The sequence below is a fragment of the Tiliqua scincoides genome, chromosome 11 (genome assembly GCF_035046505.1).
Source record: "Tiliqua scincoides isolate rTilSci1 chromosome 11, rTilSci1.hap2, whole genome shotgun sequence".
In the NCBI taxonomy this organism is placed as follows: Eukaryota; Metazoa; Chordata; class Lepidosauria; order Squamata; family Scincidae; genus Tiliqua; species Tiliqua scincoides.
In genome coordinates, this window is record NC_089831.1 from 15,959,274 (window position 1) to 15,985,394 (window position 26,121).

The 26,121-nt window shown below is 46.9% G+C and overlaps 1 protein-coding gene across 3 annotated transcripts in view; it reads right to left on the reverse strand.

Annotated features, from left to right (window-relative positions):
* Positions 1 to 26,121, reverse strand: part of KIRREL3 (kirre like nephrin family adhesion molecule 3) — a 193,704-nt gene that overhangs the window by 149,965 nt on the left and 17,618 nt on the right. For all 3 annotated transcript variants that reach the window (XM_066639822.1, XM_066639821.1, XM_066639820.1), the window contains exon 3: positions 17,493 to 17,598. In XM_066639822.1, coding sequence (XP_066495919.1) covers positions 17,493 to 17,598 — 106 coding nt within the window. The remainder of the gene's footprint in view (positions 1 to 17,492; positions 17,599 to 26,121) is intronic.

The window sequence follows — 26,121 nt, forward strand, 5'->3', positions numbered from 1 at the left end:
CGCTTTTCAACTAAAAGTTCACAAAGCGGTTTACAGAGAAAAATCAAATAACTAAATGGCTCCCTGTCCCAAAAAGATGCAAAAGAACACCAGCAGACAGCCACTAGAACAGACACTGCTGGGGTGATGTAGGCCAGTTACTCTCCCCTTGCTAAAAAAAGAGGAGCACCCACTTGAAAAAGTGCCTCTTACCCAATTAGCAGGGCTAACTTGCATGCAGTTACCTTGATTTTAGCCTCACAACAACGCTGCAAGGATGGCCATATAATGAGGCAGAGGACGGGCTGAATGCTCCCCCAACATTTTAAATTTTATGTACTTTTGACATATTCACCCACTTCTCCTAGTCTGCAGGAGGCTTAGATTGATTCTGAGATCATTCCTTAGCTAATGTATACATTGATGGGACAGAATGCATAAACAGTCAAGGTGAGCATTGCAGCCTCCTGTTCGTTTTACCTCCACTTTAGAGGGCAGCCGCAGACATTCGTTCATTTCATTAATTCATATTTTCTTTAAAAAATGCACATCCTTGGGTTGCTGAATTCAGATTCAGGGCTGAAAATGGCCCTGTTCCTTTCCCCTTCCAAACCGGGGGGGGGGGGGGAGGAGAAGGAAGGAGGATAAAATTTGGAAGGATAGAAGTGGAGGTGTAATTTTAATGGGGGAAAAAAAAGAGAAGGATGAAGGAAGGAAGGGGGAGATCAGCTGGTGTTCTGCTTCAGACAGCAAAATGCTATAGGCTCCTTGCAATCATGGAGTGCAAGGAGGAGGGGATGTGATATAAAGATTGCAAGGGACTCAGACCAGTGAACTGTACTTACAACGGATAGACCCACCCCTCTTTGAAATGTTTCTATGGATACCCTTGAATCCATCCACAACACTACAGTGCTTTAGACCTCTTTCTTCCCCCCCCCCCTTTTCTGGCTCACCACTCTGTTGTGACACTTCTAAACAAAATGGGATAACTTGCTTTTTATAAAACAAATAAAGCAAAGTTTCCATTCTCATTCAGACAAATCACTTCTGCAAAAATTCCTTTCTCCACTTTTTTTTTTTTTTTTTTTGGTGACCAAATCTCTTCAGATGAACTGAAACATGAGCACGGCAGAGATGCGAGCTAAGACCTGGAACTGACTGGGCCTGCAGCCACACGCTCCCAAATCAGAAGCCTCATTAACTTGAGTTAAAAAGGACAACATGCTTCAGTGCTGCTAATAGCAAGTCACACAGCTGAGTGAACCAAATCATTTGCACAGAAGACAAATGGACCTGTTAGCTCCTACAAGGAATGTGCGCCCACCCTGGATTGCATGGACGTGGACTTGGACACCTCTCTCTCTCTCTCTCTCTCTCTCTCTCTCACACACACACACACACACACACACACATAAAATTTTTGTTGGGAACATACAGACATGAAGAAAAACACACAATAAAATACTGCAAGAAAAAAGAGTTAGGAAAATGAAACACCTTGTTGATTTTGGGTTACATACTGTAAATCTATACGATCCCCAGCGGCACACAGTACATGGATATAAACAGAAGGGGGAAAGGAAAGAGCAAACGTTAATGCCTATCTTCTGACAATTACTTAGCCCACTGATGGCCATCATTTTTTTTCCTTGTAGAATCACAGAATCATAGCATTGGAAGGGATGCACAAGGTTATCTAGCCAAACCCCCTGCCTGAACAAGAAATCCTCTTAGAACATCTCCAGCAGGTGCCTGTCCTAACTCAGCTTGAAGATCTCCAGTGAGGGAGAATTCAACATCTTCTCCGGCAATCTGTCCCACTACCAAACTGCCCTGACCATCAGGAATTTGTTCCTAATATCCCACCAGAATCTCCTCTCTTGCAGTTTGGACCCCTCGGATCTAGTTTATTCTTAAAGGCAGTGGAGAACAATTTCTTCTTTCTTTCTTTCTTTCTTGGAGCAACATTGCTTAGATTCAGCTAGTGGGCCGCTTTGGGAAACAGAATACTAGACCAGAACTTTGGCCTCATCCAGCAGGGCTTTTCTTATGTTTACATAACATCATTCATAGGATACATGAGGGTGGTAAGGTAAGGTAAGGTAAGGTAAGGGTGGACTTTATGGCAGCCTTCATCCCTGACACTGAAAAATAGGCCTCCTCCCTGCTACCAAGCAAGTTGCTACCAAAACTTGCTCAGAGCCTAGGTCACCTAATGAGTTCATGACCAATTCAAGATTTGCAATGGTCTCTCTCCTTCTCATTCACAGGTCAGCCAGCCAGTATGTTGCTCTAATTCTGAACTTAAGAACATAAGAAGAGCCCCACTGGATCAGGCCCATCTAGTCCAGCTTCCTGTATCCCAGTGGCCCACCAGATGCCTCCAAGAGCACACAACATCCCTGCATCCTGTTGCCATTCCCTTGCACCTGGCATTCTGAGGTAGCCTACTTCTAAAACCAGGATATTGCACATATCCATCATGGCCTGTAACCTCTGATGGACTTTTCTTCCAGAAATCAGTCTAATCACCTTTTAAAGGCATCTAGGCCAGATGCCATCTCCATATCCTGTGGCAAGGAGTTCCACCGATTAATCACACACTGGATTGGGGTGGGGTCCTCATAACAAAGAAACGGTGCAATCCTAACCAACTTTCTAGCACTGACATAGCTGGGCCACTGTGGTGTGCACTGCATCCTGCAGTGGAGAGGAAGTCAAGGGGGCCTCCTCAAGTTAAGGGCATGTTTGTTACCTTACATTGGGGCCATATTGCAGCTAGGCCAGTGCTGGAAAGTTGGTTAGGATTGCGCCCACAGTCACACAGACACATACATGTCACAACAGACACATACATGCGTATTTCTGACCTATTTGGGCTGTCTCACATTTATAACATAAGATTTTCCCACCCATTCAAGCTAGCTGTTTATTGCTCTGGGTGGTTTAAGAAAACATAATAAAAAAAAAACAGAAAGAAAAGTAATTCTGAAGTTGTTTTTTTTTAAAAAAAGGAAAGTATTTAATCTTGCTCAAAAGAGGTGACTTGTGAGAAACATGCAATAAAAAAAAAGAGACAGCCAATTGGAGATAAGGAGATTGTACGGAATCAGGAAGGAACCACTCGGCAGATGAAAAAGCATCTAGAGAGGTTCTCCAGCACAATCCCGCTAATCCATGCATGGGCAGTGCCGACAGAAATGGGAGCTTAGTTTACGTGCTAGCCAGGGAGCAGTAGCCTGTAGAGCCTCCTGGCTATCGGTGGCTAGCTAATCTCCATGCTTTTTCATCTGAATGGAGCTGGCATTGGCGTGCTGTTGATTCTCATCAGCCGGGGACAAATTCATTTTCTGCTCCGAGCTTAGCTCTCTCTTCCACTCCTCGGATTACAAACCGCTTATTGCAGAAGGCAGGCCTAAGGAGCCAAAACAGCTGCTGCTGTCAGATAAGGAGGGCCATTCGGGCTTTCTCCAGCATCCTCTGCTGCTTTTGCTGACAGGTTGGGGAAGGTGGAGTCTGTTTTTTTTTTTGGGACAGCGGCGTCTCAAGAATGATAACAAAGAAGGCTGCAGGGGGGTACCTACAATTCCAGCAAGGATCAAGGCAGAGGGCAGTGTCTAGACTTATATCAGACACAGACTGTGTTTTCCAACATTTGTTAAAGGATAATTGGTGTAGTTGCTTTGCCTTGTGCGAGAGGCAACATCAAGCAAACAGAGTGAATTCTCAGTGAATAATTTTAGGCCTTGAATGGTGGACAAAATCTGGTAACAGCTGAAACCAGTGGTGTCACTTGGGAAGTGGCCTGATGTGGACTGCACCAGGTGACACAATGGGGGGGGGTGTGACACCAACAGTGGGGAGACAGAGAGCTAAAGAAGGAGTCCAGGATAACTGGGAGGCCAGGCACATAAACCCAGGCTCCAGATTAGGAAGTCCAGTAGGCTTCGATTCTGGACACTTCTCCAGTGGGTGCCACCCTCCCCCTTCCCTATTTAATGCCCTCTCTTCTGCGGTGGGTGAAATCAACCCTGGTGGTGCCACTGGCTGAAACCAGAAATTCATTGTCAATATCATCATCAGGAAGCAATTCCTATTTGAAAGAGCTATTCATCAGTGGAACAGCCTGCCGTGTGCAGTTGTGGGCTCTCACTGAAGATCTTCAAGCAGAGGCTGGGTGGCCACATCTGTCAGAGATGCTGTAACCATCTGTGCTGAGCAGAGGGTTGGACTAGATGACCTCCAACGTTCCAATTCCAGTATTCTATGAATACTCCTACAGCACACTCAGAGGCATATATACGCAGAAATCCCATTATATACTTACTCCCAGGAAAGAATGCATAGGATTGCAGTCCTAGTAAACCTTACAGCACCATTGCAAGGATTAGCAAGTTTGAACACTCAAATGCATTAGCCGAGCATTTCTATTAAGCTGAGTTTTTCAGTGATTTTTCTCTAGAAATCAGTCTTACCCTTTGAATATAAGCCCTGATCTGCCACTGACTGGTAATGTTTACCATGCACTTTTCACATGGCCACTTTACCAAGCCTTGCTCCAGGCTTCTAACTTTGCCCTCCTTCCCACCTCCTCCACCTATTTGCAATAAATAAGAAAACAGAGCTATTTGTATCTTTGACAGTAATTGACTTCTCAAATTAATAACTCTTCTTTGTAACTTGGAGTGCAATTATTGCTTTATTGCACAGAGTGTCAGATTTGCAGCTGGTAGGAAAAGGCTGCTACCAGCAGTAGTACCAGTGTCCTAATTAAGTCGTAAAATCCTAACAGGAGGCAGGTCATGATAACCTGTCTCCAGTGGGGCTGCTATGTTGTTGCAAACTCCTTCCAGTGTGAAAACAAAACTGGCTTTGTGTGTGAGGATAGCTCAACAGGGCTGTGAGGACGAGCTGTTTATAGATATAAGTTTAATTCCAAGAATCACTGAGTGCTTATACCATAGTCTTTCCATGCCAGATCTCGTCTGATCTCGGAAGCTAAGCAGGGTCCGGCCTGGTTAGTACTTGGATGGGAGACCGCCTGGGAATACCGGGTGCTGTAGGCTTATACCATGATCTCGGAAGCTAAGCAGGGTCAGGAATACCGGGTGCTGTAGGCTTATACCATGATCTCGGAAGCTAAGCAGGGTCAGGCCTGGTTAGTACTTGGATGGGAGACCGCCTGGGAATACCAGGTGCTGTAGGCTTATACCATAGTCTTTCGAGACTGAAGGTTACCAACCAACCAACCATGGTAGAAGAATATGGTGAGAAGGGTGGTGCAATAGTAAATGGAACAGACAATGTTGAAGCTGTTCTTCAGTCTCAGTTCCTTATCTGCTGTGTAGACAAAGATAATATTAGGAAATCATAAATACTCACTGCACCCCCTAATAATATTGGAATACCAATACACTCATTTGCCGACAACTAACCTCAGCAAGATGCACAAGAATTCAGTCCTGTGTAAGATGTCATTTTGTGCAAAATGCATCTTTCAGCACTGTTTGAAACCTTAAGGGCCTTAGAGCCCAATCCTATGCATGTCTACTCAGAAGGGAAACCCTATATAGTCAATGGGGTTGACTCCCAGTTAAGTGAGGATAGGACTGCAGACTAAACACGTTGGGTCACTTAAGACAGTAGACTTTTTGCCAGGGACAAACAGGAATATAATCAAGCACTCATTGGGATGCTGAGCTGTGCAATTTGAAAGTACATTAAACCAAGGTTGCAACATTTCACTTGTAGGTTAATCAACTAAATGTTCAGCTGATTAATTGGTGACAGTCCATTTTAGTGGGCTTAATTAATTTTAACAGATTTCTCTTCGCCTTGTCAACAGTGCTCTGAGCCAACAAACTTCAGCCAAGAGGATACATATGTAGCTATTATAGAAAGCTGATTGTAATGAGCCTTTGGTCAATTTAGCACAGAATTGTCTACTTGGACTGGCAAGAATTCAGACAAGAGACTTTCCTATCTGTACCTGGAGGAGTCAGGGATTGAACTTGGAAATTTCAGCATGCAAAGCTTTGAAAACACACAAACACACACACTCCTTCGATAGTAGCTAGGGGGTGACAAGGTTGGAGATCATGGCACATGAGAAGGGTGTACTTTCCTACTGCATTGCACTCTCCTTGAGAATCATGTCCCCGCAACCCTGCAAGGAAAACTTCCCTTGCTGCCAACAGATGCTTCTCTTCCAGAGCTATACAGCAGCAGTTGTGTGTATGTATGTGTTTGTGGTGTGTGTGTGTGTGGACTGTAGTGTGGTAGAAAAGGTTTAAATATCTCTCCTCACATATCACAGTCCCAATTTTAAAGCATGTAGATCCAAGCTACAGTTCAAAATTTGTACTTCAGTAATCATTCCTCTGGATGTGACCCAGAATTGTGCATGCTTAGCAATGCTGGTTTTCCACCAGGCCTGATTCTGTCCTAGTACAACCAGGGCTTTTTTTGTAATGGAACGCACCGGAAAGGCATTCCGGCACCTTTTTTTCCCCTCCTCTCTGCCCCCACCTTTTTCCCCCCCTGCCTGCACTACCCCCTTTTTTTCCCTCCTCCTTGCCCCCACCTTTTTTTCCCTGCCTGCACCACCCCACTTCGAACCTCCAGCTCCACAGTCCAGCACTCTCTCCATTAGGCTATAGGAAAGCCTGTTGTCAAAGTGTTCAGAACTAATATATAAGGTCTTCAGCCCAGCTGGTGGCTATCAGTGCCTCAAGTATTAGTTCCAAACACTTTGAACCTAAGACCTCTGGTGGCTCATTGGTTAAATTATAGGTCTTTGGAACCACAGGCTTGGGGTTCAAATCCCACTGAGGAATAATTTTTTTTTTTTTGGCTCATTGGTTAAATTATAGGTCTTTGGAACCACAGGCTTGGGGTTCAAATCCCACTGAGGAATAATTTTTTTTTTTTTAAGGTGGGAAGGTGCTCCATGGCTGCAAAATATAAAGGTTGGTTGCTAGTTGCCAAAAGGGGGGCCAGTTGAGGCTGCAAAACTCCTCAAAGTTCAGTCCCAGGCAAGCTCTTTTTTGAACTTTTTTTTTTTTTTTAAGTTCCAGTTAGGACTTAACCCACAGTTAAGCTCCTGGAGTGAGCCCCCTGCTGGAGGCTGTGGGTTAAGTCCTACCTGGGACTTAAAAAAAAAAAAGTTCAAAAAAGAGCCTGCCTGGGACTGAACTTTGAGGAGTTTTGCAGCCTCAACTGGCCCCCCTTTTGGCAACTAGCAACCAACCTTTATATTTTGCAGCCATGGAGCACCTTCCCACCTTAAGAAAAAAAAAAAATTATTCCTCAGTGGGATTTGAACCCCAGGCCTCCACCTCCACAGATCTATAATTTAACCACTGAGCCACCAGAGGTCTTAAGTTCAAAGTGTTTGGAACTAACACTTGAGGCACTGATGGCCACCAGCTGGACTGAAGACCTTATATATTTGTTCTGAACACTTTAACTACTGTATAGGCTTTCCTATAGCCCAATGGAGAGAGTTTCCTATAGCCCAATGGAGCACCTCCCCACCTAAAAAAAAATGGGGTGATTCACTCCAGCTGTGGCAGGAGTGCTTTTGCTACCAGGGATCTCACACGGGATGGACGTGTGTGTGTGTGTGTGTGTGTGTGCGCGCGCGCGCGCGCATGTATAAAAATTGTTTAAAAATAAATAAATAAATAAAAAGTTGTGAGTTCCTGCACCTATTTTTTTTACAAAAAAAGCACTGAGTACAACAGAGGTCAAGTCTCAGCTCAGGATTCCACTGAAACTATAAATGACATTTGTAGAGTCCGTGGAAGGATCTTTGTTGAAAACATGGTGACTTTGGGTGACTCACGCCATCTATTCACCTAGCTCAGACAGACAGAATATTTAAAAGTACTGTTGAAAGCACAGTGTGCATTTCACATTGTTAAACTGCAGGATTCCTATTATTTGACCTACTTGAAATTAGGCAGAAAAAGGCATGCTGGAAAACATGCAGGGGGTACAATGGAGTCCCAGCAGGGGACAGAACAGAAAGCCTATGAATTCTTGTCTGTCTCTAACTGCCTCTGCGTAGCAGCTCATAATTTGGTTAAGACAAGTGTGCAAAAAAAAAAAAGGGAGGGGAAGAGTCTAATACACACAGACAAATGGACTTTGAACATTCTTGGAGAGGGCTACATCCTAACTGCAGAATGCTCATGGGATTCCAATGGCCCGGTGTAGGTGTGCATTGGATTGGGACCGACAGGGGTCCTATAGAATCCTAGAGTTGGGAGGCACTCCCAAGGTCATCTAGTCCAACCCCCTGCCTGCAGCAGGAAATCCTCCTAGATCATCTCTAACGGGGGCCTGTTGAGCCTCTGCTTGAAGACCTCCAGTGAGGAAATCACCCACACAGGTGGTGACCCACCAAGCCAGATATGGCCCACTAGCATGTCAGCTGAAGTCAAATTAACCTCCTGGTTTTGCTGCCTCCTCGGGATGGCAAGAGTGGGGCAAAGGGATATGCCTCAAGCAGGCATGGCTTCACAGAAGGGGCACGTGCTAGGGCCAAGGGACAACATGCAGGCCTCGCCAATCCTGGAGGCAGAGAGGGTCTGCTGCAGCTCTTGTTCCCCACCATCACACTGGGGAACCATATCGACTGTGGGGGCAGCAGGACTGTTTCTAGGAATGCCTGGGCATGGTTTGATGTCTCTCATTCTCCTGGGTTTTTAAAATCTTAGGTGAAAATTGAGTAACTGTGCACTGGCATTGATTACATCTATTTTAATTAGCATCTTTTACAACATGGAGACTTTTGGGACTCATCTAGTGAACCTGCATTAATGCATGGATTACAGACAAAATCACAGATTTTCTCCTGCAAAAATGTGCATGTTAAACAGGGGGATGGAAGAAAAGGAAGCCACAGAACATAAGAAGAGCCACAGGCTCCACTCCAGCAGGGGATGGTCTGAGAGCTAGAGTTAGGGTGTCATTCTGTCATTCCACATCTTCACAGACTCTCAGGTATTAACTTCCTGCTGGCAGCCCCATGCCAGGTGCTCAGCAAAGCCGCATTATTTATATTGGCACTGATGACCATTAAAACATAGTGTAGATTTGGGCTAAGCAGCAACTGTTACCCTGTACATGCCTGATCTTGGAAGCTAAGCAGGGTCAGGCCTGGTTAGTACTTGGATGGGAGACTGCCTGGGAATACCGGGTGCTGTAGGTTTATACCATAGTCTTTCGAGACTGAAGGTTGCCAACCAGATTTGTCAAGCATTGCAGGGTTCAAACTATGAATCCCAAAGAGCAGGTACTGATCCTTCATCAGAGACCTGCAGGCAGTTCAAAAGCTGGGACGCCATTATCACAATCCAGAATCCTCCTGACCCTCTGAATCAGGTGACATGAGAAACCCAACTGTTTCTCACTGCTTAGGAAAAAGATCCCAGATTCATCAAACTCCTGCTGGATGAGCAAACTGTGGCAGAGTGAGGTCACCAGGTTTCTCCCTCCCTGCCTGTCAGCCACCATGTCTGCCAAGCCAGGTCCACTTCCTCCCAAACCACATGCCTCTGAGGGGCTCACAAGCAGGGAATGAAGGTAATGAACCTATCATTCCATTGCTCAGCAGAAACTTGTGTTCAGACACCCGAGGTTCCGTTACACATCATGACTAACAGCCACTAATATCCATGAATTAAAGAAGCCACTGAAGCCACTGGCCATAATATCATCTTGTGACACTGAGTTCCACAAATTGACTAAACTTCCTGTGAATATATGTGACTTTTGCCTCTCCACAATCTACTGTCGATCAATTTCAATTTCCAAACTCCTTGATAATTTTGGTTGCTTTTCTCTGCACTTCCCACCTCTACAATATCCTTTTTGAGACGGGGTGACCAGAGCAGCGCATTGTGTTCCACCTCTAGCCGTGCTAGGGCAGTATCTGTGCACTGACCAACAAAAGTAGTTGCTGCACTAGTTTAGTTAGTTTGCACTACCATTGTGCAAAGCTAATCCCTCAGCGAGCTTCTGACACTGGAAGGCTTCTTATGATATTTTTTTCCCCTCTGCAGCAGCTACAAGATTTAAATTGCACAGCAACTCTTTAACAAGTCTCAACCTTTGGAGTAAATGCTCCGATGCACTTGGATAAATTTAAATTAAGAACCTCAACCCCATGCAAACACAAGCACAAATTCTCCCTGAGATACGACTGCGTGGCGAATAGCATGGCATAGTGCTAAGGGGAAGGCTGGAATGCACAGTTACCAAGCTGTCAAAAGAAAAATCCCTGAGAATGCCTCAAGAAGAACTTGCTCCCAGGTGCTGCGACAAGGTCACAGGCAAGTGCTGCATCTCTGCTAGGAAAAACTGGATAAACGTCAGCATTTCTCAAGGAAATAAGTAATATTGGGTCATCCAAGCACAGGAACATCTTCCCTAGTGCAGGAAAGAACAGGGTGTGCTCTTTTCTCTAGGCCAGGGGTGTCCAAAGTTTTTGGCAGGAGGGCCACATCATCTCTCTGACACCGTGTCGGGGGCCGAATTAATTTATATTTCAAATTTGAATAATTTACATAAATGAATATATTAAAGATGAACTTATATGAATCAATGAAGATCTTGCAGTAGTTCAAGGCCTATAAAAGGCCTTGCACTAAGCAAGGCTGGCCTTTCCTTTCCTGCTGCTACTGATCACAGACGTGAAACAAAAAGCAGCGGAGGGAGCCCTCATCCCACAGCTCACTCGAGAGGCCAAACAGTTGCCCTCATGCTGAGAGCAGTTGCATCGGGCCAGTGTGGGCTCCAACAAATCTCTGGAGGGCCAGAGGCTCATTGGAGGCTAGGGGCTCCCTAAGGGCCACATAGAGAGGCCTTGAGGGCCGCAAGTGGCCCCCGGGCCGGGGTTTGGGCACCCCTGCTCTAGGCTGATAGCATCTGAATTCATTTACCCATGTGTCCTCTGATCGCACAGAGGGTACAAGATGATGAGCCACAGAAACTATGGACCCTCCCATCTTAGATTTTGCTATACAGATGCTGTCCCCATTCATGATGCCCAGAGAAACCTTAGTTTCTAGTGGCAAGTTGGGGGTGGTAGTGAGTTGGCAAGGTATACCCTGTGCCTGTCTGCCACCCTCCTCCAGTCTGCCATCTTCTTGCACAGCAGGGTGCAAGAGGTTGATGGGAAGGGCTCACCTCTCTCCATTGGTATCCACCACCACCATTTTCAGCAATTTTCAACACTGTGCCACAGCACATTGGTGTGTCGCAATTGGTCCACAGGTGTGCCATGGAAATTGGGGGGGGGGGAAGGTAATTTATAAAAAGGCAACTGGGGGTTCTGAGACCCCCACCAGCAGTGTGATGTACCTTGTTAAAAAAAAAAACACTGATGGTGCACCTTGACAATTTTAGCACCTTGTCAGTGGGCAGGGGCTGGGGGGGGGCTTGCCTCTATCCCTCAGAGTCCAGTACTGTTGCTGGCATCACTTCTAAGACCTCCCTTGGCAGCCAGTGCCATGCCACTTCCTCCAGTGGGTGTGGAGGAAATGCTGGACACTGACCCAGAGGAGAAAGTTAGCAGAACCCCATTCACCCACACCATGTAATGGGAATGCGCAAGACTCCTCAAGGAGATAGGGTGCGGTGTCAACAACGGCCCCTTGCTCTGGCAGGTTTGAGAAGCATGGAGCTAACACCAGGGCCTTAGATTGCAGTGAGTGTGTTGTATAGCTGCAACCACTTGGAGGTGCCAAGGCCCTCAGGGATTAAAGCAGCACCTGGAGGAAGGGAAAGGGTGTGCGTAGCAGGTGAAGGAAAGGTTGGAGGAAGGAGAGTGGACTAACTAGCTGGCAGGCAGACCGACTGACTGATAGATGGACTAAGGACTTGCTGACTGACCAATGGACTGACTGACTAATGGGTAGACCAGCGGTTTTCAACCGCTGTGCTGCAGCACACTGGTGTGCCGTGAGGCTGCTCAGGTGTGCCACAGGGCCAAGGAGTTCAGCGGTGGCTGCGGCGGCGGCAGCAGCTGTGCGTGTGTGGGAGAAGCAGCGCCGCACATGGCGGCAGGAGAAAAAGGGGCAGCCGCGAAGGGGCTTGGACGTTCCTGCTGTTGCTGGTGCCTGCCCTGTGTGCTGACTGGGCAGCCAGAGGAGCCTGCCTGGAAGAGCTCCCGGAGGGAACGAACGCGGAGGGAGTGAGGGTGAGCAGCGAGAGCGAGGAGGGAATGAGGGCGAGCCAGACGGTGGAAGCAGGTACGGAGCCAGAAGCAGCTGGCTGGGAAGGATCCTGGAGAGACCCTTTTCCTTGCCAGCAATGCCCCAAAGTGACCCTGCCTGCGTGGCCGCTCCTGGCAAGGCTTTGGCTTTAAGGCTATGGGCCACAATCCTGTCCAAACTTACCTAGGGGTAAGCCCCATTGACTCTAATGGGGCTTACTTCTGAGTAGATGTACAGAGGCTTGGTTGCACTTTTTCTGAATAAATGAGCAGGCAAGTGATGTTTTTCTTCCCCCCCACCTCCTCCCCTCCTGCACACACATCCCCCTCATCATAATTGAAGTTAACCCCTCTTACCGCCCCTCCCCGCCCCTCCCCGCCCCTCCCTCTTCCCCACCTTCCAAAGTCCAGAGTCAGTTGCCTCCCATTCTCTCTCTCTCTCTCTTCCCCCCACCCCAGTGAATCCTGCACTTGTTTCAGCCACATCTCCTCACTGCCCCTCACCCCCCCGTTTCTCCAGTATGCTCAGTCCCATCTCTCTTTGCCAACATCTCCTGGCATATCAGAGCATATCAACTGATAACAGTTTGAACAGACCTGCTTCAAAACATTGTTCTTCCTTTCCAGAAACCACCTCCCTCTCCAAGCTTCTTGGGAATTTCTTTCATTGTCCTGTAATGATCTAAGGCTGCAATCCTAACCACACTTCCCTGAGAGTAAGCCCCATTGAACAAAATAGGACTTACTTCTGAGCAGACCTGGTTAGGCTTGTGCCCTTAGTTATATTAATTAAATTAATTGTAACATAATAATATAATTAAAAACTAGTAGCGTGCCTTGACAACTTTAGTGCCTTGTCAGTGTGCCGTGAGCTGAAAAAGGTTGAAAATGGCTGGGATAGACAGATGGGCAAACGGACCACTGAGGATTGCTGCAATGGGGATGGCTGCTGGGTGGTGGAGAGCTGAGGGGGCACTGCTGTTCCCAGAAGAGCAGTTGCTTTTACAACCAGGAGGAGGGACCCTGTAGCCCCACAGGCAAGCTAACCTTCCTGTTAGCGCTAAAGGTCAACAACAGTTTTGTATGCTGCTAGAGCAGCCAAATTGAGCCAGAGGGACTAAGTAGCTTAACGTGGGCATAAGTTCTCTAGGTAAAGCTTGGAATGGTGCACCTGCTTGGCGCATGACAGAATCGGGATTCAGGCAGCAGTTCGACACAGATGAACCCTGCCTGCTTTACACGTGTTGCAGGATTTAAGATGACTGTTCCAACGTACCAAAGAAAACAGAGACCCAGAGAATGTAGTTAGTATATAATGAAGGGGAAAAAAACACCAAACAGAAGTAGTTCACCTGCAGCTGAGGACAAGTACAGAAGGAAAAATGCTTGAATAAGTTCCATGTAAGCCTTCCACTACTGTCTGTCCCCAGCACTTTGTATCTAAAAAGCGATGTTGCTTTTGAACACAGAGACACCATTAACAGTCATGATTAATAGCAAGTAGCCCGGATCAGTCTTCCTAAAACACACAGAGTTGAGCGAACTGCCCTAGGTGTGTCTAGGTACATGGGAGTGTTAATAAACCTAAACATGGCTCTGCTTAAATGAGTTAAGTGCAAATTAGTTGAGGCAGTTGGCAAATTTGCCAGCAAGGTTCAGTCCATCTATCATGCCCATATAGCTATAAGATTTAATGATCTTGTTATGCTACACAAAGAGCCTTGCCGAACAGTTACACCCCCTTCCCCCAGCATTCGCTTAAGCTCACATGAAGATGAATGGTGAAGTTTTGGAGTTAAGACAGCCTCCTGGTATTTCAGAGCCCTATTCAAGAACCAGGAGGAAATCTCTCCCTGTGGCTTAGATAATAGATGTAACCGATTTTGCAATTCAACAGAGGTGGTGAAGGCTCCCATCCTTTGCAAGGTTCAGCTCCAACACAGCAACCAGAAGAGAGGACACTGCCTGTTATATGCTCATGGACGCTGTATGTTCTCTTTACCTACGGAAGCCTGATGTGAATGGTTCCTCCAAGATTTCTAATAAGGCTGCTAATGAGGACCAAAAGCTAGATTCAGGAGTGCCCCAGCACTCGAAACCCAGGAAAGGGAAAGTTGAAGGCTGCTTATTGAGAGAAGCTAAATGTACAGAACCACACTGCTAATGCTAAAGAGCTACTTGGGTAAGCTTTGAGGGCATCAAGTGTTTGTCTCAGGCTTCCTTTCAGAAAAGAGCCAACTTGACACTCTCCCAGGTTTTGGCCTCATTACAAATTGTTATAAACACAATTTCCAGGCTCACAAAGAGAGTCTGGTCCAACAAGAAGCTGACGGAACATACCAAGATCCAGGTCTACAGAGCTTGCGTCCTGAGCACTTCTGTACTGCAGCAAGTCATGGACTCTTCGCTCACAACGGGAGAGGAGACTGAATGCATTCCACATGCGCTGCCTCCGATGCATCCTCAGCATCACCTGGCAGGACAAAGTTCTAAACAACACAGTCCTGGAACGAGCTGGAATCCCTAGCATGTATGCACTGCTGAAACAGAGACGCCTGCGTTGGCTCGGTCATGTCGTGAGAATGGATGATGGCCGGATCCCAAAGAATCTCCTCTATGGAGAACTCGTGCAAGGAAAGCGCCCTACAGGTAGACCACAGCTGCGATACAAGGACATCTGCAAGAGGGATCTGAAGGCCTTAGGAGTGGACCTCAACAGGTGGGAAACCCTAGCCTCTGAGCGGCCCGCTTGGAGGCAGGCTGTGCAGCATGGCCTTTCCCAGTTTGAAGAGACACTTGGCCAACAGACTGAGGCAAAGAAGGAAGGCCCACAGCCAGGGAGACAGACCAGGGACAGACTGCACTTGCTCCCGTTGTGGAAGGGATTGTCACTCCCAAATTGGCCTTTTCAGCCACACTAGACGCTGTGCCAGAACCACCATCCAGAGCGCGATACCATAGTCTTTTGAGACTGAAGGTTGCCAACAATAAACACAAATGAACAGAATTGTGGAATGGGGTACACATAGAAGCAGCTGCTTTTGCCTACTAGGGAAAGCAAACAAACCTCAATTTCTTTCTATGAAGCAAGATGGAATGGTTGCTGGCCAGTAGGAAGCAGCATCTGGGACTGCAGCAGTTCCTGCTCACCCCATCAGCCCACAACCAGAGAGGCAGTCAGGAGGAGCTCCAAGCCAAACTAAACAATAGGCCTATCATAAGATTAGGGTCTGCATACCGGATATTTCAATCATAAATAGCAGCTAACACAGTACTCCAGTCTGAATCAGGATCATGGCACAGAGAGAGGGGACTCCAACACACTGTAGGGCCTGCTGGACAGGTCTCTGCTCCCTTCCATAGTATCACAGCACAAGCAGAGGTGGGGTGGGGGCATGAATTCACTGCAACCTGCAAACCAGCTCTGGATGCAAGGCTCCTATAGTACACCCAACAGCTTGGGAGTCCCAGGCGGATAGTGCTTCCCAGTCTCTAAGAAAGAGTGCCAGGCACCATGTAACTGCAAGAGTTGTAATCAAAGGAAGCTAATGAAGTTGTATATCAAGGAATGCAAAAGACTGTGTAGGAGGCATAAAAATAAAGCAAATCTCTCCGTCGCAGATTGTTCACTCAGGGTGTGTGTTCCGTCAGCAACATCCCCAAGCAGATGGTTCAACCAGCTTGCTGCCAGGACTCTCTAAACAGCTGCTGTGTGCTGGATCGGGAAGGAGCTGCTGTGGGTGTAACAAAGCACACAGACAGCCACAATGCCGAAAAAATTGGAACCCATTACCAAGCAATAACAACATCATCAACACAAAAGAAGTTTCCAGGGTACTTGTTGGCAGGTTCATTGCCACCTTCATCTGCTACAGACAAATCTGTAGAGGTCTTCCCTGTTGCATTGGGTCAAGGGCAAGATCGATTCTTTACCACTAGCTATTCAATTGCATTAATGCTGTTCAACTCACAAGCTCTCAGAAGTGGTTTTTTTTTGGGGGGGGGGAGGGGAGGAAGCAGAAACAAACTCCCTGGTGACTAACAGGTCTAGCCCTACTGGCAAATCCCCTTGCAGTTGCTTTGGATGTTCCCAGGGGTATATGTTGCTGCCTCATTGATCCACCTAGCTCTGTTCTGTTTGCGTTGATTGAAAATGGCTCTCCACTCTTTTAGGCTGGGGTCTTTCCTAGCCCTCCCTGAGTTAGAAGATTGAACCTGGGATCTTCTGCATACAAAGCACACACTCTTCCACTGAGTTATGGCCTTTCTCCCAAACAGTGATGGGAGCTACTGATGGGTCTATGCACTGATGTCTTCTGTGGCAAGCAGGAATGGGTTCCCATGCTCCAATTCCCTGGGCTCTACCCACCTACTGGAGTGTGGGAGGCAAAGGGCCAGAGAGAGACCAGACCGGGAAGAAATCCAGCTGGAACGAAGAGTTCTATGAAAGACTAGAACTATTCAATTGTAAAAATCCCTACTGAGGTTTAGAACAGCCTGCCTATGTAAACCGCCTTGGATTAAAGTCTGAGGAGAAATCTGACGACCAAAGAAAGACGGTATATAAATACCTGTACAAATAAATAAATACTTGCCATTGATTGTCTCTCAACAGGATGGGCTGTTAAGGCATCCAGGCTGGGACCATTCTGGGCAAAAGTCCCTTTGGCTTTTGACTCCTGGTTCCTGGCTCTTGCTTCATTGCTCAGATTGGGCAAGCAGCAATGCACCATAAATGCCTCTGGGCTCCTCTCTCCCAATGAAAGCAGGTGTGCATATTTCCCCTGCTTAAATTTGTGTGCTTTCCCTACTTTGGGAGAATGCATCTCTCTGTCTTTCGGTCGATTCATGTGAACACGAGGAGAGGAACTCCCTGCCATTCACACTTTCTGGATATCTTCTCTGGACATCTCTGAGACAAAGTCTGCCTCTGTTCTGCCAACCAACCTCCATTGCTCCAAACCCCCCTGAAAACTTCCATTTAGTGTTGGACCTGGCCTGCACCATCCCACTGTCTCAACACCGCGCCACACCCCACTCATTCTGTGTCCTTCCGTCACTGTCTTCATGCAATAAGAAGCACTACCTGTCACATCAAGCTTGGTGTTAAGGACCAATGTTCTATCTATACAACAACTAGCCAGCCCTGATCATTAAGGGCTCAGTTAAGAAAAGCAGCAACTTGATAGCAAGAAGGGCAGTCAGTAGAAGTAGCGCCCTGGGACTGAGCAGCCTAAAGTAAGCACACAAGCAACAACAAATGACAACACTTTCTGGATTGTCTTACCTGTACTGGGTGACCGCAGGGTTGGCTTTAGCAGAGCAGTGAAACTTTACTGTGTTGTCCTCAAGGACAGGCTGAGGTTCTACTGACAGATTGACGAGAGGTGGATCTGCAAAGAGACAACGGCCAATCTATTAGCTATCACACCTCCGTTTGCCTGAAATTGTATCTTTCTGCAGCATTGCTTCCATACATCGTTTCTCTAAAGTGATGGATGATTCTGTACCAGCCAACCAGCACACCTGTCTGACCTCAGAGTGCCAGAAGTCTAGTATTCCCATAGTGAAATCCCCCTTTGTGAAGGAATGATGGCTTTAAGGCTCTGATTAAGTCTGCGGGCAATTACTCCTTTTCTGGAGTGACTTTGGCAAAGACATTTTGCTGCCGAGTGCCTCCATCTCTGTGCAAATACATCCACAAAAGCTGAAGACACAAACAGTAAAATTGATTATTTTAAATTAATTCTCCTTGAACTGATCTACTCGTGCATAAGGATCAGGCCAGGCTACCACTCATAAGAACATAAGAACAGCCCCACTGGATCAGGCCATAGGCCCATCTAGTCCAGCTTCCTATATCTCACAGCAGCCCACCAAATGCCCCAGGGAGCACACCAGATAACAAGAAGACCTGCAAGGCCTCCTGGGAATTGTAGTTTAAGAACATAAGAAGAGCCCCACTGGATCAGGCCATAGGCCCATCTAGTATCTCACAGCGGCCCACCAAATGCCCCAGGGAGCATAAGAACATAAGAACAGCCCCGCTGGATCAGGCCATAGGCCCATCTAGTCCAGCTTCCTGTATCTCACAGCGGCCCACCAAATGCCCCAGGGAGCATAAGAACATAAGAACAGCCCCGCTGGATCAGGCCATAGGCCCATCTAGTCCAGCTTCCTGTATCTCACAGCGGCCCACCAAATGCCCCAGGGAGCACACAAGATAACAAGAGACCTGCATCCTGGGCTGTACCCACATCAGATAAGGGAACTCATGGTAGAATGCTAGAATGTTGAGAAAAACCAATCACCAAGCAACCAGGAAGTGCTTACCGACCTGTTTTTCTCAACATCCTAACGTTCTAAGCATCTGGGAGGGCTGCTCAGGGCTTCCCGCAACTCCTGCAGCTGCTAGCAACCTTCAGTAAGTAAAAATAGCCCCCTTTCACCCCTGTTAGCGACACGATCCTGGGGATCACAGGGATGGGGCAATGGTGCATCACAACTCCTATTGCCTAGGATGTTGTTCCACCCAATGCATGGGAGGAGGTGCATCATTGGGGTGGCACACTGGCCTCCCACACTGGGTGATGGAAACCCTAGTGATACCACTGGCGCTGATCTCAAAGTGTGTCAGGGAAGACCCTTTCCTGTTGGACCTTTCACGGTGAGCCTTGCCTTCAGGGCACCATATGGATAGGAGGGGGAAGGGAAGCTCAGTCATTCCTGCCAGTTACCACAAATTTTTCTTCAGCCATTTTGGCGGGATGTTTCAGAAAAAAAAATCTACACCACTAGAGAAAAAGGGGTTATACTCCAGCGCGTCAAATTAAGTCGTCATGCTGAAAATGTGAAACAGGAGGCTCCTGTCATCTCACAGATCTGTTCCCTCTGTACTTTCTGAGCCAGACTGGCTCCAGTTCCCATTTGTGCTCTGGCTGACACAATTGCTGGAGGCAGATACTCCATTATGCTCTCTTTGGCACCTTGTACCAGCAGAAATATAATCCATGTGCCCTGCTGGTGGGCAGGACAGGAGGGGAAAAAATCAACATTAACCACCTCTCTCTCTCTCTCTCTCTCACACACACACACACACACACACACACACATACAGACACACACACACTACTCATCATGATTTCCCATTCCAGCAGAGTCATTCTCAAGATTACACAGGGCTGCCCAGTCATGATGTTAGCTGAGCCCTTTGCCTCAGGCAGCGTGCTGGGATAGGAGGCAATCTATGGGGAGTGCCCAAACCCACCTGCCAACTCCCCCACCTGCTGACTTTCCCCCATCCTCTTCTTGCGCATTTGTTCCAGGCCCTAGTTCTGGCCGCGGGCTGGATGTTCTTTGGGTTCTAAGGAAGAAGCAAGTCTAGCCCAAGGTTGTCATAAAAGAGATTTATTTGTCTAGAGTCTTAAGAGCATCAACTACAGGATAACATCTGAAGGTCGCCAGTTGGCGGCCACCGGCACCGTGCGACCTTGAAGCAGCTGACAAGCTGAGCCGAGTTATTTCATCTGCTCTGAGCGTGGGAGGATGGAGGCCAGAATGTGAAACCAGATCAGAAAGAAACATCTGAAATGTTGTGCTTCTTGAAAGATAGAACCTTCTTTCAATTGTAAAAATCCCTATGTGGATTTAAATAGCCTGCCTATGTAAACCGCCTTGAATAAAGTCTGAGGAGAAATCTGACAACCAAGAAAGGCGGTATATAAATACCTGTATTATTATTATTATTATTATTATTATTATTATTATTATTACAGGAGCACCTCCAGGCATAAGACTTACAGAAGCACTTCTAGGTGACTTAGGGCCCAATCCTATCCAATTTTCCAGCCCTGGTGAAACTACAATGCAGCCCCATGGTAAGGGAACAAATGTTCCCATACCTTAAGGAGGCCTCTGTGACTGCTGCCCCACTACAAGATGCAGTGCATGCCCCATTAGCACAGTTGCACCGGCACTGGAAAATTGGATTGGATTGGATTGGGCCTTTAATGGACAACAACAGCCTGCCAGCGTCCAGCAAGGCCTGAGAGCAAAGCAATGGCTGAACACAGGCGCTTATGTAGATTTAAGTATTTAAGGCTGAAGTGGCACAAGTTCCATCACTTGGGAAAAGGGCTATCAAGCAGGTGCAGCTAAGTGGATGTAGGTAAGAATAAGCATTGCCTTCAGCTTCTGGGGTAAACACACAAAAATGCAGTTTATAATCCTATTCTCATAACACCAAACAGCTGCAGTGGCGCAGGTCACTGTTCCAAGTCTATATTCTCAGCTTCTCATGGGAATGGTCCAGTGCAGTGTTTCTCAATGTTGGTCCTCTGCCACACCACTTCACATGGTTCCCCTAAGTGCCACTGGAAGCACCACTGGAAATAACTGGCAGTGACATCATTGCCAGTTATTTCTGGATTGGGAAGCCAGATGCGATGCAAAAAACACCAGTTAGAGGCTCGGGGCGGACGGGAGGGCTTTTTCAAGCATAGAAAAGCATGCTTTGGAGCTCTGCCCATTGAGCCGAGCCTCCTACTGCAGTTGGTTGTGTTGAGTTCCTGGTCTCACTGCCGGGAGGCAGGTATCCAAGAGACCAGTGAGTACCACTATATTGTTATATATTTTATACCACCTCAAGTACTACTGTTGGTACCCGTACCACTGGTTAAGAAACACTGGTCCAGTGGGAAAGCGGAAAGTTCCCAGGGGATGGGAGTCACACAGAATATGCTAACAGCCAAAGAGGGTGGCTGCCAGGCAGGGAAGATGGCTGCCAAATGTTACAGCATTCGTGGGTGTGCACACATGCTTGTGTGTGGGGCTGGTGTATGCATGATGAAAGGGAGTGAAGAATGGCATTACCTGGAAACTGTCAAGAGTAGTTTTCATTTTCTTACCTCTATTGGTGATAAACATCAGGCTATGGATGTTTGCATTCAGGTTGGCCAATCCAGGGACCTCTTACAGCCCAGCTGTCACCAATCCTGATACTAGCAGTCTGTACTGGACTGAAGGGGGTTCTCTGATACGCTACCATATAGCCCCAGGTGGATCAGCAGCCTAGCCCCAGCTCTTGAGGGTCCTTGGATCTAGCCAGTCCTCTGCATTGACTCAGTTAGACCTGACAACATTCTGCACACTCCAAACATATCCATGTAAAACAAACACAAAACAGGTAAAGAAAAATCCCAGTGCCTACTGCAACTGTAGCTCACAAAGGGACATTGCAAGGTGACATCACCAAAGTGATGGTGTACCGGCAGATTCAACAAGAATATAGCACGCTTATCTCTGATCTCTCAATGACCTGAATGTGTGAAGTGTCTGAACTGAAAAGTATTTTGCATGAGGCGATATGAAAGTTCAGCTTCTAGTGTTTGACCTGCAATGGCTGCTTCGCACATGTGAATAATTTCTTGAGGCTGCAGTGACCGAGTGATAAATATGCATGAATTGGTCCATCTTTTCCAACTACTGAAGTCTGAAATGGAGCCCTTTGCACACCACCCTGCACCCCACATCTGAGTTTACCCATGTTTGCAAAGGAGAAGATGTTCTCGAGCCAAGAACAACCATTATGTTCCTCCTCTGCCGCTCAAGCTTAATAGTCCTCTCCCATCAGACAGAAATTCCTAAACCACCCTGTATTTAATGTGCATGTAACATTACACATCAAAATAAAGAGTGGCTGTAAATCCCCTTTAACAAAACGAAATTCATGGCTTTGAACTGTTCCCGTTTAACACTGCACTGTGTAATGGTTTCGGGGGGCATCTGCTAATTTGAAAGTGGCATTTATTCTCTTTCATCAGCCTAAACATCTCTGCCAAGTCCTTATTGGTGTCATGGGCCTTTCAGCTTTTAAGGCTTCCTCTCCCCCTCTTTCCCTCAGTGATAAGTATCTAAGATACAGTTGGCACAAAAAGAAAGGAAAGGCAAATTAAGGGAGAAAGAGAAGGAAAACACTAATCGACATGGGTAACTGGCTGTTAGTCAAGGAATCATAGCAGAGCATGTAAGTGAGAACCACAAAATCCCCAAGACTGTAAGCTCTTTGGGACAGGGACCTTTCTTCTCACTCCACATAAATTGCCATGCACACAGGTGGTGTTCTACAAATAATAAATAATAATAAATAATAAGTTCTTGCCTCTGTGTTCATACTCACAAGGCAGGTTTAAGCAAACCATTTTCTTTCATCTCATCTGTAATATGGGGATCATAATATGAACCTACCTTGCAACACAGTTGTAAGGATTACTGAGGTTGCGATCCTAACTAAACTTTTCTGAGAGTAAGCCCCATTGAACAAAATAGAACTTACTTCTGAGTAGACCTGGTTAGGATTGTGCCCTAAGATAACATATGTGAAGCTGTTTGGAGACTCTAAAGGGCTATCACAAGAGAGTGAGCGTGGGGTAGTAATTAGAGCACTAGAGAGACCCGAGTTCAAGTCCCCACTAAGCTATGAAGCTCACTGAGTGGTCTTGCTCCAGTCATTCCCTTTCTGTCTAACCTACCTCACAGGGTTAAATAGAAAGATATAGGTTAAAAGAGAAGATATAGAGGTTAAAAGAGAAGATGTTTCAGACCTCATTGATAAATTAAAGATCAATAAGTCACCGGGCCCTGATGGCATACACCCAAGGGTTATTAAGGAATTGAAGAATGAAGTTGCAGACCTCTTGACTAAGGTATGCAACTTGTCCCTCAAAACGGCCACGGTACCAGAAGATTGGAGGATAGCAAATGTCACGCCTATTTTTAAAAAGGGAAAGAGGGGGGACCCGGGAAACTATAGGCCGGTCAGCCTAACATCCATACCGTGTAAGATGGTGGAATGCCTCATCAAAGATAGGATCTCAAAACACATAGATGAACAGGCCTTGCTGAGGGAGAGTCAGCATGGCTTCTGTAAGAGTAAGTCTTGCCTCACAAACCTTATAGAATTCTTTGAAAAGGTCAACAGGCATGTGGATGCGGGAGAACCCGTGGACATTATATATCTGGACTTTCAGAAGGCGTTTGACACGGTCCCTCACCAAAGGCTACTGAAAAAACTCCACAGTCAGGGAATTAGAGGACAGGTCCTCTCGTGGATTGAGAACTGGTTGGAGGCCAGGAAGCAGAGAGTGGGTGTCAATGGGCAATTTTCACAATGGAGAGAGGTGAAAAGCGGTGTGCCCCAAGGATCTGTCCTGGGACCGGTGCTTTTCAACCTCTTCATAAATGACCTGGAGACAGGGTTGAGCAGTGAAGTGGCTAAGTTTGCAGACGACACCAAACTTTTCCGAGTGGTAAAGACCAGAAGTGATTGTGAGGAGCTCCAGAAGGATCTCTCCAGACTGGCAGAAAGGGCAGCAAAATGGCAGATGCACTTCAATGTCAGTAAGTGTAAAGTCATGCACATTGGGGCAAAAAATCAAAACTTTAGATATAGGCTGATGGGTTCTGAGCTGTCTGTGACAGATCAGGAGAGAGATCTTGGGGTGGTGGTGGACAGGTCGATGAAAGTGTCGACCCAATGTGCGGTGGCAGTGAAGAAGGCCAATTCTATGCTTGGGATCATTAGGAAGGGTATTGAGAACAAAACGGTTAGTATTATAATGCCGTTGTACAAATCGATGGTAAGGCCACACCTGGAGTATTGTGTCCAGTTCTGGTTGCCGCATCTCAAAAAAGACATAGTGGAAATGGAAAAGGTGCAAAAGAGAGCGACTAAGATGATTACGGGGCTGGGGCACCTTCCTTATGAGGAAAGGCTACGGCGTTTGGGCCTCTTCAGCCTAGAAAAGAGACGCTTGAGGGCGGACATGATTGAGACATACAAAATTATGCAGGGGATGGACAGAGTGGATAGGGAGATGCTCTTTACACTCTCACATAATACCAGAACCAGGGGACATCCACTAAAATTGAGTGTTGGGAGGGTTAGGACAGACAAAAGAAAATATTTCTTTACTCAGTGTGTGGTTGGTCTGTGGAACTCCTTGCCGCAGGATGTGGTGATGGCATCTGGCCTGGGCACCTTTAAAAGGGGATTGGACAAGTTTCTGCAGGAAAAATCCATTACGGGTTACAAGCCATGATGTGTATGTGCAACCTCCTGATTTTAGAAATGGGCTATGTCAGAATGCCAATGCAAGGGAGGGCACCAGGATGAGGTCTCTTGTTATCTGGTGTGCTCCCTGGGGCATTTGGTGGGCCGCTGTGAGATACAGGAAGCTGGACTAGATGGGCCTATGGCCTGATCCAGTGGGGCTGTTCTTATGTAGGGTTGTTGCAAAGAAAGAATGCAAAGGTCGGGAGGAACCATCAAAGAATGGCCAGGAAAAACTGAAACAAAACGGAGGGGTTAGGTGGATGGAGAGAGGACCCTTTCTGTGGTCACACCCAATCATTTATTTGCTATTTATACATGGTAACATGCCTTCAAAGTGGCTGACAATAAGATACAACTAATATACAAAAGGCACAAAGTTTTTCTTTTAAAGGAATGGTGATTGATAAAGGTGAAGCACCTGCCCGCGCATAAGGGGTCCTAGGAAGATGTGCCTCTAGGAATCTTCGGAGCGAATTTTTCCCATCATTGAGTAATCACAACCAGTCCCTCTGGATCTGGGATCAGGGGGCAGAAGTTCTATGGCAGAGGGTGTGACCCAGGAAGATTTTAGCCATGGCAGTTGTCTTATTATAAATTAACTGCCGGTTACAGAACCAGCTGAATGGGTGTTTGCTAAACCTTGCTGGTGACTGCTGCTCTGTTTGTGAGTGACTCTGTAACTTTGCTTAGCTGAGAATGAACATCCTGTCCAATGTTTCTACTGGGCAGATGGAGCAGGAGCATTTCTGGATGGCCAACCTGCCATCTGCTTCTCATGAATATTAACCAGGCAATTGGGCAGTGTCCCTGGTGTAGAGTGGCAGTCCCTAAAGGTGGTGTGTGGATCTCTGGAAGGTGCAAGTGAAGGAAAAGATGGTGCGTGTAGGAGGAGGTTAACTGTTCAGACTTTCTGAGCTTGTCACTCAGAGGCTGTAAATTTTTCACAACCCACCTGTCCTTTCTGCAGAGCAAAGTCACCTCTTGACTTAAGCAGAAGGGACCCGGAGACAATTGTTCCTCCAGCAACTGGCCATTTTGGAACCCAATCTGAGTGTATTTCTGAAAACTGCAGCTGCCACAAAGACAGGAAGGCCTCGACCAAACTGTTACTGAACAGAAATGGGGGTTTAGAGCTGAATTAATCATGTGCATGCTTTTGCAGGAGGACCATTAGCAAGTTGAGACTTTTGCCATCATGTAATTATACAGAGGAGTAAGTGAACTTACCGCCACAGGTTGTACTCTTTCCAAACTTCCTACATTTAAAGAATGTGCCAGGGGAGTTTCCACCCACCCACCCCCAAGGAAATGCATTGGAAGTTGGTGATGTATTTTGTAGATGTGTGCATTTAAATCCTTTTATATTAGTGTTACATCCCAATTCAATGCTCAGTGAGTGATTGCAGTGCTGGCACTGGGGGTTGTAAAAGCACAGTTTCAACACCCAGGGAGTAAGCAGCACTAGAGGGAAGGCCTGCCCCGTGTTGCCCCATAGTTGCTGGGGCAGGTAAATGCTGGGCTGGGCAGCAGAGGGGCGGGGGGGGGGGGAACAGAGGTGGGGAAGGGATTTTAGGGGCGGGATGATGGAGGAAGCCTCCACCATATCCTAACTCCCACTCTGAGCCTGAAAGCCCTACACCGGGCTTTTCTGTTCTGCACCAGCAATTTAGCTGGCCTCTTAGATCTATGTAGCCCCACTGAACAGGCTGGGGCTCAACACAGGGTAAGGGAACTAATGTTCCCTTAACCCAAGGAGACCTCCAGCCTGCTACATTCTCGCACTGGATACAGCATAGGCCCAGCA